Source organism: Podarcis melisellensis, assembly GCF_964234715.1.
Source record: "Podarcis melisellensis genome assembly, chromosome: 14".
NCBI classification, from domain to species: Eukaryota; Metazoa; Chordata; class Lepidosauria; order Squamata; family Lacertidae; genus Podarcis; species Podarcis melisellensis.
The window spans coordinates 45,432,133-45,448,404 of NC_138546.1; the positions used below are offsets into that span (position 1 = coordinate 45,432,133).

At 49.1% G+C, this 16,272-nt stretch overlaps 1 protein-coding gene and 1 long non-coding RNA gene across 2 annotated transcripts in view; both read left to right on the forward strand.

The window, feature by feature from the left end:
* HEXA (hexosaminidase subunit alpha) overlaps nt 1-13,474 on the forward strand; it is a 28,104-nt gene extending 14,630 nt beyond the window's left edge. Inside the window, exons 8-14 of the mRNA XM_081887715.1 lie at nt 447-631; nt 1,762-1,844; nt 3,189-3,261; nt 5,921-6,101; nt 8,070-8,160; nt 10,341-10,445; nt 13,307-13,474. Of these exons, the coding sequence (XP_081743841.1) occupies nt 447-631; nt 1,762-1,844; nt 3,189-3,261; nt 5,921-6,101; nt 8,070-8,160; nt 10,341-10,445; nt 13,307-13,370 (782 nt within the window). The 3' untranslated portion in view covers nt 13,371-13,474. The remainder of the gene's footprint in view (nt 1-446; nt 632-1,761; nt 1,845-3,188; nt 3,262-5,920; nt 6,102-8,069; nt 8,161-10,340; nt 10,446-13,306) is intronic.
* The window catches only part of LOC309356386, a 63,484-nt gene extending 47,679 nt beyond the window's left edge, over nt 1-15,805 (forward strand). Inside the window, exon 2 of the long non-coding RNA XR_014162748.1 lies at nt 14,920-15,805. This is a non-coding gene — a long non-coding RNA (uncharacterized lncRNA). The remainder of the gene's footprint in view (nt 1-14,919) is intronic.
* The last annotated feature ends 467 nt before the right edge of the window (nt 15,806-16,272 follow it).

Genomic DNA, 16,272 nt, shown 5'->3' on the forward strand with positions numbered 1-16,272 from the left:
CCAACCCTCTGCAATGCAGGAATATGCAGCTGGCCCATACAGGGATCAAACCCGCAACCAACTGGCAGGTATATAGATTCAGGTAGGCAGCCGTGTTGGTCTGACACAGTCGAAATAAATTAAAAAATTGTCCAGTAGCACCTTAGGGACCAACTAAATTTGTTCTTGGTACTGTATAAGCTTGATACATACTGTATAAGCTCTTCTGATATATAGACATGGTAAGGATTGGGCTGTTAGTGAATTGTAACTTTCTGCATGCTATTCTTAGCTTTACAAGTCTTTCCATTGGGTCCCTTTTGGCAAAGGGGACCAGTGCCTCATCTTCTAGGGCCGCTCATGCAGAGCTTGCTTTTTTCTTTTGTCTACTGCTCCATGTGTTTAAGCAGACTCCCCGCCACCCCAATCCAACCCCTGCCTTTGTTTTTGTTTTTTTCTCATCTTAGGCATCCCAGGCTTGTTGACTCCCTGCTATGTGGGCCCCAATCCCTCCGGAAGCTACGGGCCAGTCAACCCCATCCTCAATACTACCTACCAGTTCATGGCCAAGTTTTTTGCCGAAGTCAGTTCTGTGTTTCCAGACTTCTACATTCACCTGGGAGGAGATGAGGTTGACTTCACATGCTGGCAAGTCTTGATTTCTTGGAGGGATCTGGAGTGGGAGTGACAAGGAGGTTGGGGAAGGAGAGAAGCTGGCTAGTTTCAGTGACCTGTGTCTTCTGGGATAATAGTTTTGTTGTACATGTACAGCTTTCTTGCTGGGAACCATAAGTGTTTCTTCTCTCCTCTCCTCTCCTCTTCTCTTCTCTTCTTTCTCTCTCTCTCTCTCTCTCTCTCTCTCTCTCTCTCTCTCTCTCTCTCTCTCTGTTTTCTTGAGAGATGTTGTGAATCTTTCAAAAACTCCTCCACCCATCATCAGAATTGCTGAAACTCTGTTTGGTCCTCCCTTTCTGACTTCCCTATCCCATAAAATTGACTAGATAAATGCATCCATGCAAGCAACAAATCAATGACTCATATTTTTAATATGTAATTGGCTGATTGTGTTACGCCAAAAGAACAACAAGTCATAAAACAAGTGCAGTATATTTACATGCCCATCAGATACAGTCTCCCTTTCCATCTCTGTTACTTTCCATCAGACTACATATCCGGAGCATTTTAATTATAGATATCCACAAGAAAGGCAGATTTTCCTGACCAGTAGGCATGCTCTGCCCATTGTTTTCAGGTTTCTTCCTGTCATCTGGAGTGGCTAGAATCATAGAGATATATAGTTGGCAGGGACCCCAAGTGTCATCCAGTCCAACCCCCTGCAATGCAGGAATCTCAACAAAAGCATCCATGACAGGTGGCCACCCAACCTCTGCTTAGAAATCTCCAAGAAAGGAGAGTCCATAACCTCCTAGGGGAGTCCGTTCCACTGTCAAACAGCTCATACTGTCAGAAAGTTATTCCTGATGTTTAGTCAGAAACTCCTTTCTTGTAACTTGAAGCTGTCCTACCCTCCGGAGCAAATCATGCTTGCTTAAAAAAGAAATCAAAATTAAAAGGGATTCTGCTAAAAGAAAGAGAGGATTCTACTTTGTATACTGCAGTTCATTGTGATTACGTAGTAAATCACCCGATGTGTGCAGGATGAGAGGCCCGTTCTTGTTTTTGTTTTTGTTGAGCCTCGGAGAAAGCCATCATTCAGAGCCTTTGGTGGGTGCTACATGTTCTGTGGTTCCAATCTGGCTCCTCTCCTTCCCATGCAGGAAGTCCAATCCAGATGTTCAAGCGTTTATGCAGAAGATGGGGTTTGGCGAAGACTATACCAAGTTGGAATCATTCTACATCCAGAGGTAAGGACCGTTGCTCTCAGTTGCTCAGGGGCTTTCACAGAGCAAGAGCTGTAGGGACTGCTGCCAGATGTTGGAAGATCACCCCGGTCTTCCAGGTGATGCTTCTTGTACAGGTGCATTCCTCTGCTTTTGGCCTCCCCAGGGAAATGTAAATTAAAAAAATACTTGCAGAGAGTATCAAAACTCTGATCTCCCACCACCTCTCCAAATCTCAAGATATTTACCTATAGTCCTTTTTGGTTTTGCCCCTTTCTTGAACTGTTTGGAGAACTGATCCAAGTTAGGTTGCAATTCTATACACGCTTATCTGGGAGTAAGCCCCACTGAAGTCAGTGGGACCTACTTCTGAGTAGCTGGGATTGGCTAGTAGCACTTGAGCCTCTTCTTTCTCCATTTCCCAGTTGCTTTGGATTTCGGCACAGTCCCTGGAATGTAACGCCCACATAAGTTGTGGGCTTAATGTGTGGTTCTCCAATTTGTTCAAACTATGGTTACCACTTTTAGAACAAACCAGGGTTTGAAGTTAATAGCCTGACATTTTCCAAAGCTGGTGATTACAGTTTTTCTGTTGGACCAGGTGGGCAACTTTTAATTAATTGCAGCTCGTGCAAAATAAGGAGCCAAGGTGCTTTGTTGACTCATTCATATCTTGGTTTATTAAGCTAAGATATGACTATCCAAGCCAGCTTTTTGAGTTGGGAGTGCAAATGAAGGAACGCAGGAAGGTGCCTTATCTTGGGCCAGTGTTCCCTCGAGCGTCCGTCAAGGCTGCGAACAGCAGCACTGTTGTGGCATCCAGTCTGCTTACACTGCGCCAATCTGCTTCTCCCAGTTAGAGCAGAGTATCTTGAGCAGCGGTGTGCCTGTGTGGAATTTTAGCCATGCAGTGAAACTCTCGTACAACAGCTTCCTCTATTCTACGAAGCTTTATTGTACAGCAGCAAAACAACAAACCAGCCAGGAGAGAGCAGAGACATGATGCTTCTCCTATCGCAGCCAAAACAGAAAGTAAAAACATTCACATCACAGAGTACAATACCCATATGCAAACACCCCCCCCCCAGTGACAGGACTTCATTCCCCTTGAGCTGTTAACTCTGTAAGCTCTGGGTATCCTCCCAGTCAGACCATTGGTCCATCTAGCAGCTCTCCAGGTTTTCAGAGAAGAACCATTCATCACCCCTACCTGCAGAAGCTGAGGACCTTCTGCATGCAAAACAGATGCTCTAGCACTGAGCTATGGCCCTTCCAGGTACTTTGCCTGGAATCTAGGCAAAATAGGAATAAATGGGGGAAGGATGGGAAACACCTCCTTTTTTCAGTAGTTCTTTCTCTTTACTCCAGGCTGCTGGATATAGTCTCCTCCTACAACAAAGGCTACGCGGTATGGCAGGAAGTTTTTGATAACGGAGTGAAGGTGAGAAGGCCTCTAGGTGAATTTCCAGCTGCTGTGTCCTATTCACAACTTTCTCTCCCCTCCACCAACCAATATATGGATCTGCTTCTTGCATGGTGCAGCAGAAATTCTTCTTTCCCCCCCTCGCCCCCCACTCCTGCCTTCTCTTTTATGTGGACAGCTGGGCAAAAGTCGTGGCAGCAAGATCTGGTAGCGGAGCAATTGCATGTAGGAAGAATGTGTAACTGGATCCCTGTGCCCCTTTCCCCACCAAATGCTGCTGAGCAGGAGTGTCATTGAATTTGCAACCTTCCCATATACAGTGGTATCTCTGGTTGCAAACGGGATCTGTTCTGGAGCCCCGTTCGCAACATGAGCAGAACGCAACCCGCGTCTGCATGTTGGCGGGTCGCGATTCGCTGCTTCTGTGCATGCGTGTCTGCACATGTGCGAGTAGCGAAACCCGGAAGTAACCCTTTCCGGTACTTCCAGGTCGCCGCGGGGCGTGTCCTGAAAGAACATAACATGAAGCGGACCTAACAAGAGGTATGACTGTATTCCTTCTCAAGGCAAAGTACCTGGAAGGGCCGTAGCTCAATGGTAGAGCATCTGATTTGCATGCAGAAGGTCCCAAGGTCTATCCTCAGCATCTACAGGTGGGAAAGGGTGTAGCTTGGAGGGGTGTGTGGCCTGGGGAGGGTCCCAAGGGCAAGGTAGAGGGGCCTGGAGAGCTGCATTTGACCCCTGGATCAGAGGTTCCTTACCCCTGGGCTGGGTCAAGGTCACAGTTACGTTTCTGAGAGGCCAGAGTAAGAGCCATTTTCCCATTGGCACATCCCCACCGTGGTTGCACCAAGCCTGGGCTTCTGGCTGGACTGCTGTATCAAAGCCCAGAACCTCACTTAGGGATGAATGCATCTTTCATCACCTACAAGTCTCATCCTGGCCCTGCTGCCTGGGACCAATGGGATTTGAGAGCCCATCCGCACCTAGAGGGGCACCGATTCCTTACCCCAGGGCCTGCATGAGTTGGCAGCCGCCGGAGCTGAGAGAATATTACAAAAAGTGTGCTTGATCTCATGCGCCGCTTGACTCTTTCTAGCTGCTACTCGTCTGCAATGCTCTTCTCTCCCTCCCCTCTCCCAAAGCCGCTTTGCATTTCTGACCCACCTTTTGTTCTCTTTAAGCACTAAGCTGTTCTGCTCTTCCTCTAAAGAGGAATAGGTTGCCACTGTCTGTCCCGTTCAGACTGTTCCTGTATTACAGGAGTGCCTGGAACATTGAGCTTTGCATGCAGCCTGTGTGTGTTTGGTCCCTTTGGCTCCTCTCCTTCTTGTTTTTGTTCTCATTTTGTATTTTTCTGTGGTGAACTGCCCTGGGATCTCCGGATGAAGGAGAGTATAGAAATATTAATATTAGGAATATTAGTAGTAATAATAATAATAATTCATACATATGAGCCAATCAATGCATGCATATCAATCACATGGTACATCTGATTAAGCACATGCTACACATCTGATGAATGGTGATCCTGGGGTATCCCGGGATGTGCAAGAGTGTTGGGGTGGGGATTTAGTCAGGATCACCGTGGTGGAGAAAGCGTTATCCCCTCTCTGGTTTCCTTATTATTTTTTCTAATTCATTACTATTATCAATTTAATTTATGCATTGCTTCCCATGGAACATGCCAAAGTGATTTATGATACAATAAAGGGATGCGGGTGGCGCTGTGGGTAAAACCTCAGCGCCTAGGACTTGCCGATCGCATGGTCGGCGGTTCAAATCCCCACGGCGGGGTGAGCTCCCGTTATTCGGTCCCAGCTCCTGCCCACCTAGCAGTTCGAAAGCACCCCTAAGTGCAAGTAGATAAATAGTTACCACTTTATAGCGGGAAGGTAAACGGTGTTTCCGTGTGCTGCACTGGTGCAGGCTCGCCAGAGCAGCTTTGTCACGCTGGCCACGTGACCCGGAAGTGTCTCCGGACAGTGCTGGCTCCCTGCCTCTTAAGTGAGATGAGCGCACAACCCTAGAGTCGGACACGACTGGCCCGTATGGGTACCTTTACCTTTTTAAAGAGATATACAAAACTCAAAAAAATGTCTAGTAGCACCTATAGACTAAGTTTGTTCTAGTATAAGCTTTCGTGTGCATGCACACTTCTTCAGATACTGATGGACTTCCATTTCATGCAGCTCAATGTGGTGCCTTCCATGATTCTAGACTCAGGTAGGTAGCTGTGTTGGTCTGACGTAGTCGAAATAAAAATTAAAAATTGTCCAGTAGCACCTTATAGACAACTAAATTTGTTCTGGTAATACGCTTTCGTACGCGTGCACACTTTTTCAGATACCAGATATATAAGGTATGTAAATATCAGATACATAAAACAGTTGCAGATATAAAAAGCAGTCAAAACCATTGCATATAAAAAGCAATAAGAAAGAAAGCAACTCTGCAGGTTGGAACAACAACAGCACCTGCTTATAAATTCAGTTCAAGTCCGGTGCAGATAGCAGCTGGGATAAAGATCTCCATTTAGAATGGCTGTAATTCACATGGCGTCACTGTTGCGGCTTCCCATGATTCCACGGCCGCCCTGCTGTCTTCACTGAACGCAGGACCCTTCCCTGGTCTCTGGTCTCTGACGTGCTTCCCTTCCTGCTTCTCTTTTGGGCAGGTGAAGCCTGATACCCTGATACACGTGTGGAGAGAGAACGCGGGGACATACCAAGCAGAGATGGCTCGCGTCACCAAAGCCGGCTACCGGGCTCTTCTGTCTGCCCCCTGGTATCTTAACCACATCTCTTATGGGCAGGATTGGATGGCGGTTCACCAGGTGGAGCCATTGGCATTTGAAGGTACATTCCTGGTGTTGGCTTTCCTGCCATCTTGGGTGGTGTGAGGCTGAGAGGTTGTGAGTCACCAGGCCCGCAGGGTGTCAGCCCTTGCGTGCGAAGCCCTAAATGGCTTGCGACCCAGCCACCTAAGAGCGCTTCCCTGAGTCTTGACCCCCTCAGGCCCTACGATTGGCAGGGGAGGCCCTGCTAGTGGTGGCACCACTGGGTGTTGCCTTGTTGGCACAGAACAGGGGCAGGGCCTTCTTGGTGGTGGCTCCCCATTTGTGGAATGCCCTCCCTCATGTGGTGCGTCTCTCTCATCATCAGGAGGTAGTTAAAGGTATTCTGGTTCACCCAGGCAATTTATTATTATTATTATTTATTAAATATTTTATTGATTTACAAAAGTGTGCAACGTCTCTCTCGTATTTTTTTTCCATGTAACATTTTTACAAATCAGTTTCATTTGTTGAGATATTAGGAAGAAAAGGGGGAAAGAGGTGGAGGGGCGGGAGATGGGTGGGGGTGCGGTCGGGTGGCGATGTTTCTATTTTATTTACTACAGTGGTGCCCCGCAAGACGAATGCCTCGCAAGACGAAAAACCCGCAAGACGAAAGGGTTTTTCGGGTTTTGCGACGCTTCGCTAGACGATTTTCCCTATGGGCTTGCATCGCAAGACGAAAGCCCATAGGGAAATCTCGGGGACCTTTTTATAAATGCTGGCGGTGGGGAGCAAAGCCTTTTTCCCCCCTCCGGACTTCAGAAGAGGTCCAGGAAGGCCGGCGGGGGCGAAAGGCTTTGCTCCCCACCGCCAGCATTTTAAAAGCGGTCCGGGATAGCAGGGAAGCGCTTCCCGCTATCCCGGACGGCTTTTGAAGGCAGGCAGGGGGGGCAAAGACTTTTGCCCCCCCCGCCCGCCTTGGGAAGAGGTCCTGGACCTCTTCCCAAGGCAGGCGGGGGGCAAAAGTCTTTGCCCCCCCTGCCTGCCTAACCGGGGGCTTTTAAATCGCCCCGGGACTGTCCGGGGCGATTTAAAAGCCCCCGGACGGCTTTTGAAGCCTCCCCCCGCCGCCCGGCATCGGGGCCATGTCCCGATGCCGGGCGACGGGGCGAGAAAGCCTCCCCCCGCCGCCTGGCATCGGAACCATGTCCCGAAGCCGGGCGGCGGGGCGAGAAAGCCTCCCCCCGCCGCCCGGCTTCGGGGCATCGTCCCGATGCCGGGCGGCCGGGCAGGAACGCCTCCCCCCGCCGCCCGGCTTCGGGGCATCGTCCCGATGCCGGGCGACGGGGCGAGAAAGCCCCCCCCGCCGCGAGGCATCGGAACGATGTCCCGAAGCCCGGCGGCGGGGCGGGAAAGCCTGGGCGCGCTTGCAACTCTCCGCAAGGAGCGCGCTGCTTGCGGAGAGGTCCGCGCCTGTCCTGGACCTTTTCTGAAGGCAGGCGGGGGGGGGGCAAAAGTCTTTGTCCCCCCTGCCTGCCTTCCCAGGGGCTTTTAAATCGCCCCGGACAGCGGAGAAGTCCTCCGCTGTCCCGGGCGATTTTAAAATGCCGCCGGCCAGAAGAGGTCGGGGGAAGGCGGTTTCCATAGGAACGCATTAATTGATTTTCAATGCATTCCTATGGAAAACCGTGCATCGCAAGACGAAAAACTCGCAAGACGAAGAGACTTGCGGAACGAATTAATTTCGTCTTGCGAGGCACCACTGTATATGTAGGGTTTGGTGTCAGCATTGCTTGTGCAGGTTCTCTGATGTTCACTTGTGTTCCTTTGGTGGTGAGAGAGGTTGGGGTTGGCCTGCGGTGTGGCTGTTCATTTGTGGTTGGCTGTGGTGGACTTTATTTTCATGTGTGAGTGGGGTGGGTGGGCGGTTCACCCAGGTAATTGAAATTAATGGTTGTGAGGGTATGTGACTGTTTTTAGATGTTGTTAATGTTTTAGACGTTATTGTTTTAAATACATTTTTTTGAAGAATACATCTTGTTGACAGGCAGCCCAGAACAGAAGAAGCTGGTGATTGGAGGAGAGGCCTGCATGTGGGGTGAATATGTGGATGTGACAAACTTAACCCCAAGACTCTGGTAAGATCACTGATGGAGGCCCTTCTTGAGCTCATTTGCCTGGTTGTATTGTGTCCTTGACGCCTCTGGCTTCCCAGCAGGAGAGAGGGGCAGCCAGGTTTGCTGATGATACTAAGCTGGTTCAGAGTTGTTAAAATACAGAAAAAAGAGGTAGTGACGAGATGCAAAAGGACCTCTCCAAAGGCGTTTAGGCATTAAAATGGCAAATGTAATTCAGTGTAAACAAGTGTAAGGTAAAGGTAAAGAGACCCCTGATTGTTAGGTCCAACCACAACGACTCTGGGGTTGCGGCACTCATCTCGCTTTATTGGCCGAGGGAGCCGGCGTACAGTTTCCAGGTCATGTGGCCAGCATGACTAAGCCACTTCTGGCGAACCAGAGCAGCACACGGAAACACTGTTTACCTTCCCGCCGGAGCAGTACCTATTTATCTACTTGCACTTTGACGCGTTTTTGAACTGCTAGGTTGGCAGGAGCTGGGACTGAGCAACGGGAGCTCACTCTGTTGCGGGGATTCGAACTGCCAACCTTCTGATCAGCAAGTCCTAGGTTCTGTGGTTTAGAGCACAGCGCCACCCGCGTAATTCAGTGTAAACAAATGTAAAGATCCCTTCGCGGCCAGTGACCTGAGGCCTGGGGGGCCATATCTGTCTAGCAAAGTGGGCGGCAAAGTTTTTGTGACTTGGGCCGGTTCACAGTCCCACAGACGCCGCGGTGGGCCAGTGTGTGTGTGTGTGTGCGCGCACGCACACGCGCGCAAACGCTATTTCCAGTGTGGAGGGGGCGTGCGCAGCTTCCCTTTGGCTGCAGGAGCTTCCTAGGTTGCCGACCCCTGGGTCCTAGGTTGCCGACCCCTGGTCTAGCCCTCTGAACTCTCCCCAGGCTTCACATCTCAAGAGTTCTTCCCTGGCTGGAATGTGTCCTTGGACTCCAAACTGCCTTTCATTTGCGTGTTTTGCTTGATGAGATGGAGACTAGAGAGGCATGTGTAGAAACTAGCCTCCTGAGCTCGGGTAAAATATTCTCATGCTGCCTTGGCTGCTATTGCCTCTGGCTCTGCCTGCCTCTGGCATGTGGGGCCCAGAAGATTTCCCAGAATGCATCCCCCAGACTGAAAAAGCCCCTGATGTAAAATGACATCCCTGCACCACTAGTCACCAACTACATGCTACTACAGGGAACCAAAGCAAACCTGTCCCAAGGAGTGGGCAGGTCCCAAGTATTTCGCCAGAGCCCCATAATTTCTGCACAGGCAGGTAATGGTCTGTCCAACAACATACCGTATTTTTCCGTGTATTAAACGAGGGTGTCTTATTAAAAAATAATGTTAGAAATCTTGGCTCACCTTATACATGGGTAGTGCTGAGGGGGGATATGTGATTGGCTGCAGCCGTGAGTCAGAGATTCTCAGTGGCGATAGGGCGGCTGATTGGTGGTTGTGGCAAGGGTTGTTGGCAATTGGCTGCTGCTGTGACAATTGGGCGGCCCCAGCAATGTGTGCAGTTGTCAGCGTCCGTGTGGTGGGTGAAGGGTTTTCGGCAATCCCCCCCTTAAAAAGCTCCACAACTCTGACCTATCCCCCCTAAAAAAAGCTCAATAACTCTCGGCAATTTGCCTAAAAAAGCTTAAGAACTCTTGGCAATCTCCCCCCCATTTTCTTAATGTTGAGTCCCCAAAAATAGGGGCCGTCTTATACACAGAAAAATATGTTAAGTCTCCTCCTGCCCTGCCCACGTGTCTAGGCCTTTGCAATTATGTCCCTGCGGAGGATTTTTTTCATTTCCTTTTAATATGTGTAGAGGAGATTCTGCTCTTGCCATTATATCTTGCCTATTTCTATTTTTATTTTACTTCTGGATTGTGTTGGCCTTTAGCTTTAAGGCTTGAATGCCATGATTGCAATGGAGATGGTGGCCTCCTTCCCGCTACCAGATCCATCGTTGTGTTCGCTGGATTGATTTCTGTCCTGGACACGGAATGAATAAGCAAATAGTGACAATTTCCGCTCCTGTTTCCGTTTTGGTCAGAATTCTCACGTTCCAAGCAAGCGTGCCATTCCTTAAGCTTAACCCAGGAGCCTCTCTCGCCAGGTTTCAGTGCTTGCTCCTCAGCTGTGACTTATTTTCACCAGCCCTGTCATAGTTTCTGACGTGAGGGCTATGTTATTTTATTTCCTCCAGGCCTAGAGCTGGGGCTGTAGCAGAGAGACTCTGGAGCAACGCGACGGTCCGAGACCTGCAGGATGCATATAGGAGGCTGGGAGACTTCCGGTGCACCCTCCTCAGGTAACACCCTCTGCTGGGCCCTCTGGGAAGTTTCGTTTGTATCCGTGGCTCTCAAGAACGGACGTGCAATGTGACCATCGCATTTAGCCATGGAAAGTGAAAAGGGCCGGACAAACCTGTGAGCTGTAGTTGGATATACAAAGGCCTTTGTCCTTGATGTCCTGAGATTTCCATGTACCTCAGGCAGCAATCCTGTACGCTGGGGTGGGGAACTGGATCTGGCCATCTGTCAATCACCGGCTGTGACCGCAGGCGACCTACTTTGGTCCCTGCACTGTTTGAAATCAAACCGTGTGGGTAAAAGCACAGTACATTGCAAACCTTAGCAACCAGCTGATTGTCAACGCTTGTAGAACATAGATCAGTGGTGCCAGCAAACCTGCTTTTGGCCAAGCCCCACCTGTAACTGCCTTGCTCCTTGTATTTTATGCCAGGCGCAGGGCAGGTGGGCATGGCTTGGCCAATAAGGTTGATGCTGTCTTGTGTGCCAGATAGGGAGACCAGGCAGGAGACCTTGTTAAGCTGCTGTCCATGCTTGACTGGGAATCATAGAATTACAGAGTTGGAAGAGGCCTGAGGATCCTCTAGTCCAGGGGTCGGCAACCTAAGGCCCATGGGCCACAAGCGGCCCATGGGGGTTGTTTAACCGGCCTACAAGCTGCTCCCCGAACCGAGCTACCTGCTCGGCGAGTCCCTGTGCGCTGTGCTAAATTGGCACAGCGCAGCACGGGGACTCACTTCCATGTCACTGGAAGTTGCATCTGCGCATGCACAGATGCCAAAAATCACATCTGTGCAGACACATATGCTGGAATTCGCAAGCGAGTGCGCACGATCCAGCCCACAGAGGGATCTCCACTGGAGTGAACCGGCCCAAACGAGGTAAACCTTGCTGACCCCTGCTCTAGTCCAACCCCTTGCAATGCAGGAATAAGCAGCTGTCCCATACGGGGAATCGAACCCGCAACCCTGGTGTTATTAGCACCATGCTCTAACCAACTAAGCTATCCGAACTTAAAAATGGGGAAGCGTTAATGCTGGTGGTCAACAAAAGCACTTTAAAGACTCTCTCAAGGCAAATCTTTAAAAATGTAGTAGAAACGCCGACAACTGGGAAACGCTGGCCTGCGAGCGCTCCATTTGGAGAACAGCCTTTACCAAAGGTATCATGGGCTTTGAAGACACTCGAACTCAGGATGCAAGGGAGAAACGTGCTAAGAGGAAGGCACGCTTGGCAAATCCACACCGTGATCAACTCCCACCCGGAAACCTATGTCCCCACTGTGGAAGGACGTGTGGATCCAGAATTTGCCTCCACAGTCACTTACAGATTCACCGTTAAGACCATGTTCATGGAAAACAATCTTACTCAGCTACGAGGGAACGCCAAAGAAGAAGCAGCAGCTCTAACCAACTGAGCTACCCAGGGAGTAAGTCCCACTCATTTAAGTGGGACTTACTTCTGAGCAAGCAGGCATAGTGCACTGTTACCACGGTTCGCAAACTCTCTTTGCACAGTGAAAGAAAACTAAGAGATTTGGTAGAACAGAGCAAAGGCTCACATAATCAGTTTCCAGCCAATTGCCTCCGGGAAGCCCACAATATCATTCAATAGTTGGACATGTAGGCTCAATTTATTTATCAGCCGCAACTAACAAGAACATAAGAGCAGATAAGAAATTGCAAGAGGGGAGAGTGGCTCCTTTGCTCGGGTCCTGCTCGCAGGTTTCCCACAGGTATCTGGGAATGTTGTGCTTTCTGACAGCGGCCAACGAGATGCTTCTAGGATGCCCCCAAGCTAGGGCATGAAAGCTCCTTGCCCCCATGTCGATTGATTTTCAGAGTAGGCTACCTCTGAACTTTCCCCCTCTTAATGCAAGCAGCTGTCAGTTGCTAAAAGGAGATCTCCATGTACCAAGGAATGGCTGCTGTTAGTTTAGAGCAGCTGTGGCTCTGCAGCTGTGGCTGGACTCCTGATCCCATCTTCCCTGGTCCTTGGCTGTTCTGGCCAGGAGCAGATGGGACCAGGAGTCCAACAACATCGGAGGAGCCCCAGTCCTTCCCACCCTTGCTTTTTTAGAGACTGGAGCAATAAAAGATAGACAAAATTATAGCTCAGTTGGTTAGAGTGTGGTGCTGATAACGTTAAGGTTGCAGGTTCAATCCCTGTAAGGGACAGCTGCATATTCCTCCTTCATTGCAGGGGGTTGGACTAGATGACCCTTGGGTCCCTTTCAGCTTTACAGTTCTGTGATTCAGTGACTCACCGGAATCCAAGTAAGGCATGTTTTCCAGCACATGTTCTCAGAATTCCTTGGTCTCTCTGTGGATTGACAGATGGTTTAAAAAAGGCTTGAGGGGTGTCTTCAGAACGCTGTTAGTATGCAGTATGCTGACGTGTGTTTTAATTTCTTTTTGCACACTGTTGATTGCATTTGTCCTTTGAATGTTTTTCGATCTCTTTGACGCTTATGGATCATTTTAAATGTTCTTAATTTTTTGGTAAACTGCTTAGAAGCTACAGTGGTATCTCGGGTTAAGTACTTAATTCGTTCCGGAGGTCCGTTCTTAACTTGAAACTGTTCTTAACCTGAAGCACCACTTTAGCTAATAGGGCCTTCTGCTGCCGCTGCACGATTTCTGTTCCCATCCTGAAGCAAAGTTCTTAACCCAAGGTACTATTTCTGGGTTAGTGGAGTCCGTAACCTGAAGCGTATGTAACCCGAGGTACCACTGTATATGTAAATATTGTGAAATGAAAAAATAAAAGCACATCTTCATTGAGCATATTTAATTTTTGTTCTGTTTGTAAAGCAGTGTGATCTTCCATTGATATGCTTTTTTCTTCTTCTTTGTTGCAGGCGAGGAATCCGGGCAGAACCACTGTTTACAGGATACTGTGACTATGAATACAATGCCTTTTGACTTCTACACCCTCGTCCTCTTCTCTGCTGTATCAGTTATGACCACTGTAGGCATGGAGAGGGTAGCACTGATTTAGGACTATTTTCAATAAAAAGTTTCAATTACAGTGGTGCCTCGCAAGACGAAATTAATTCGTTCCGCAAGTCTTTTCGTCTTGCGAGTTTTTCGTCTTGCAAAGCACGGTTTCCCATAGGAATGCATTAAAAATCAATTAATGCGTTCCTATGGAAACCGCCTTCAGACCAGGTCCGGGGACAGTCTGTCCCCCGACCTCTTCTGAAGGCTGGCGGGGGGCGAAAGTCTTTGCTCCCCCCCCGCCTGCCTTCCCGGGACAGCGGAGACTTTTCCGCTGTCCCGGGGCGATCTTAAAATGCTGGCGGGCGGCAGCGTTTCTCTGCTCTCCCGGGAAGGCAGGCAGGGGGGACAAAGACTTTTGCCCCCCGCCCGCCTTCAGAAGAGGTCCTGGACCTCTTCTGAAGGCGGGCGGGGGGCAAAAGTCTTTGCTCCCCCCGCCTGCCTTCAAAAGCCATCCGGGATAGCGGGAAGCGCTTCCCTGCTATCCCGGACTGCTTTTAAAATGCTGGCGGTGGGGAGCAAAGCCTTTTGGCCCCCGCCGGCCTTCCTGGACCTCTTCTGAAGGTTGGGGGGGGGGAAGGCTTTGCTCCCCACCGCTAGCATTTAAAAGAGTTCCCCGGAGATTTCCCTATGGGCTTTCTTCTTGCGAAGCAAGCCCATAGGGAAATTCGTCTTGCGAAGCGCCTCCAATACGGAAAACCCTTTCGTCTAGCGGGTTTTTCGTCTTGCGAGGCGTTCGTCTTGCGGGGCACCACTGTATTCATCAAAGGGAAATCAATCCACTGTTGATCTTGGGTCTTAGCAAAAAAGGCCACACCATTTGAAACAATAATGGTAATAAAAATCAGTTAAACAGACCTAGAGGTCTACTGGACTCTATGTATATTATGTGTGAATGTTTTGGGGAAGGTCTGAACACCCTCCACCCCCCAAAAAAAACCAATCCCCCTGCAAGGATTGCCCACAGGGGATATCTGCCCAAGCCCCCACCAAAAAATAATAATTCTAGAGCTGTCACATCACCAAGAGAGCATCCTTACCTTTACACCAGCCGCTGAGTCCCCCTGTAGCTCTTTTTACTTTTTCCAGGGCCTAAAAAGCACTGTTATACTCTGGGTTTCTAGCTACGTCACAAGTCAATGTTAGTTGCTCCTCGCTGCCCTCCACAGGCAGCAGGGAGGTTCAGGCAGGGGAAAGCCAGGATTTATGAGGTAAAAATCCTGACACTTTTCCCCAGTGGGGTCTGCGGAGCTCACTGCAGCCTGCTTAAGCCCATGTATGCCAACTTGAAAGGCAGAACAGGTGTGACCTGGGCGTGTGTCCCTGCCATAGATGAGCCTCCGTCTCCGACATGATTTCTGGTTGGTTCTTCCATAATTTGGAAAATTGGCATTAATCAAGAGGCACTCCTGGACAGACATATGCTAATAGACTGCAATCAGCTGCCAAAAGGACTGGGCTTGGCTCTTTGAAGGTATCTGAATGTTTTCTTTGAAGCTTGAGAATCCTTACAACAGCCGGGAAAGGAAGGGGGAAGACAAGGTGCTTTGTGCTTTCATTTGGTTTTCAAATGGTCTTCTCTCTTCTTGTCCTCCCCTGCAAAATGAAAGAGACTTGTGTAGCCACGACTATGTTATTCTGTCTGTCACTGTGAAAAAGAGGGGAGAGGCTTTAGATTTATGCTCAGCAAGGAATTCAACAACGTTTTGTTATGTCCTCGACCGAGGTTGAATGGTCTTTATTTAAAATTATATTTGGATTGAACCAGGAGTGTGATGGAGCAATGCAGAGGAAGGAGAATGAATGGCTGCCGAATACAGTCATACCTCAGGTTACAAACACTGCGGGTTGTGGACCGTGCCGAACCTGGAAGTACCAGAACGGGTTTCCTCCAGGTTTTGGCACTTGCGCATGCGCAGAAGCACAAAATGATATCATGCACAGAAGCGCTGAATTGCGTCACGCGCAAGTGCAGACGCAGCGCTTCAGGCTATGAGGGCTGCGGGTTGCGAACGTGCCTCCCGCACGGATCACCTTCGCAACCGGAGGTATGACTGTAGATCCAGCAAGAGGCTGAATTTGAGAAAAGATTATGTTTATAACTGTGTGGCAAGGAAGAACTCCAGAGCGGAATTTGAATGGCAGAGACTGGACATGTTTCTCTGTGAGTTATTTATGGCCGTAGCCCATATGCTAGTTGGTGAACAGTGGAAGGAATGGAATGTGACTTTGTGCCATCCAGATAAACACTGCAAAGGACTGCACAGTAGAAGATAGTAATTAATTATCCCAGCACACTAGGTCCGAAACAAAAATGTTTATGAAGGACTACACATGTGAAATGGATTTTATGTTTATAAGATGTAACAGAGGCGCTGTTTGTAAGGAGGAAAAATGCAGTCACCTGCAAGAATGATGTAACGGCGAAAGAAAGTTGACAACTGGACACTAAATAAGATGGTGCAGCTATGGGAGGAAATGATTGACATATGTTTGCAACAGGAGCGGGAAACCTGATTTTAAGAAATTGTATTAAATGGAAGTAATTTGGTTTGATTTTTAATAATTTGGAAAAGTAATAAAAATAACCTGGAAAAGAAAAGAAATGAAAAAGAAAACACTGTTATACTCCTTTATGCAGTCCTGACATCTTGCGTCATACCTTTTCCAGTGGACCTTAATTACTGCAAGCCCTCAGCCCCTTAACCCGCAGGGTCACGGTTTTGCCTAAAACCTGACGTCCAGTTCACTCAAAAGTGACGCCAAACCCCAGCAAAGGGCCCCTTGCAACATCTGGAAGTGCAAGCCCCACATTTCATGGTACATC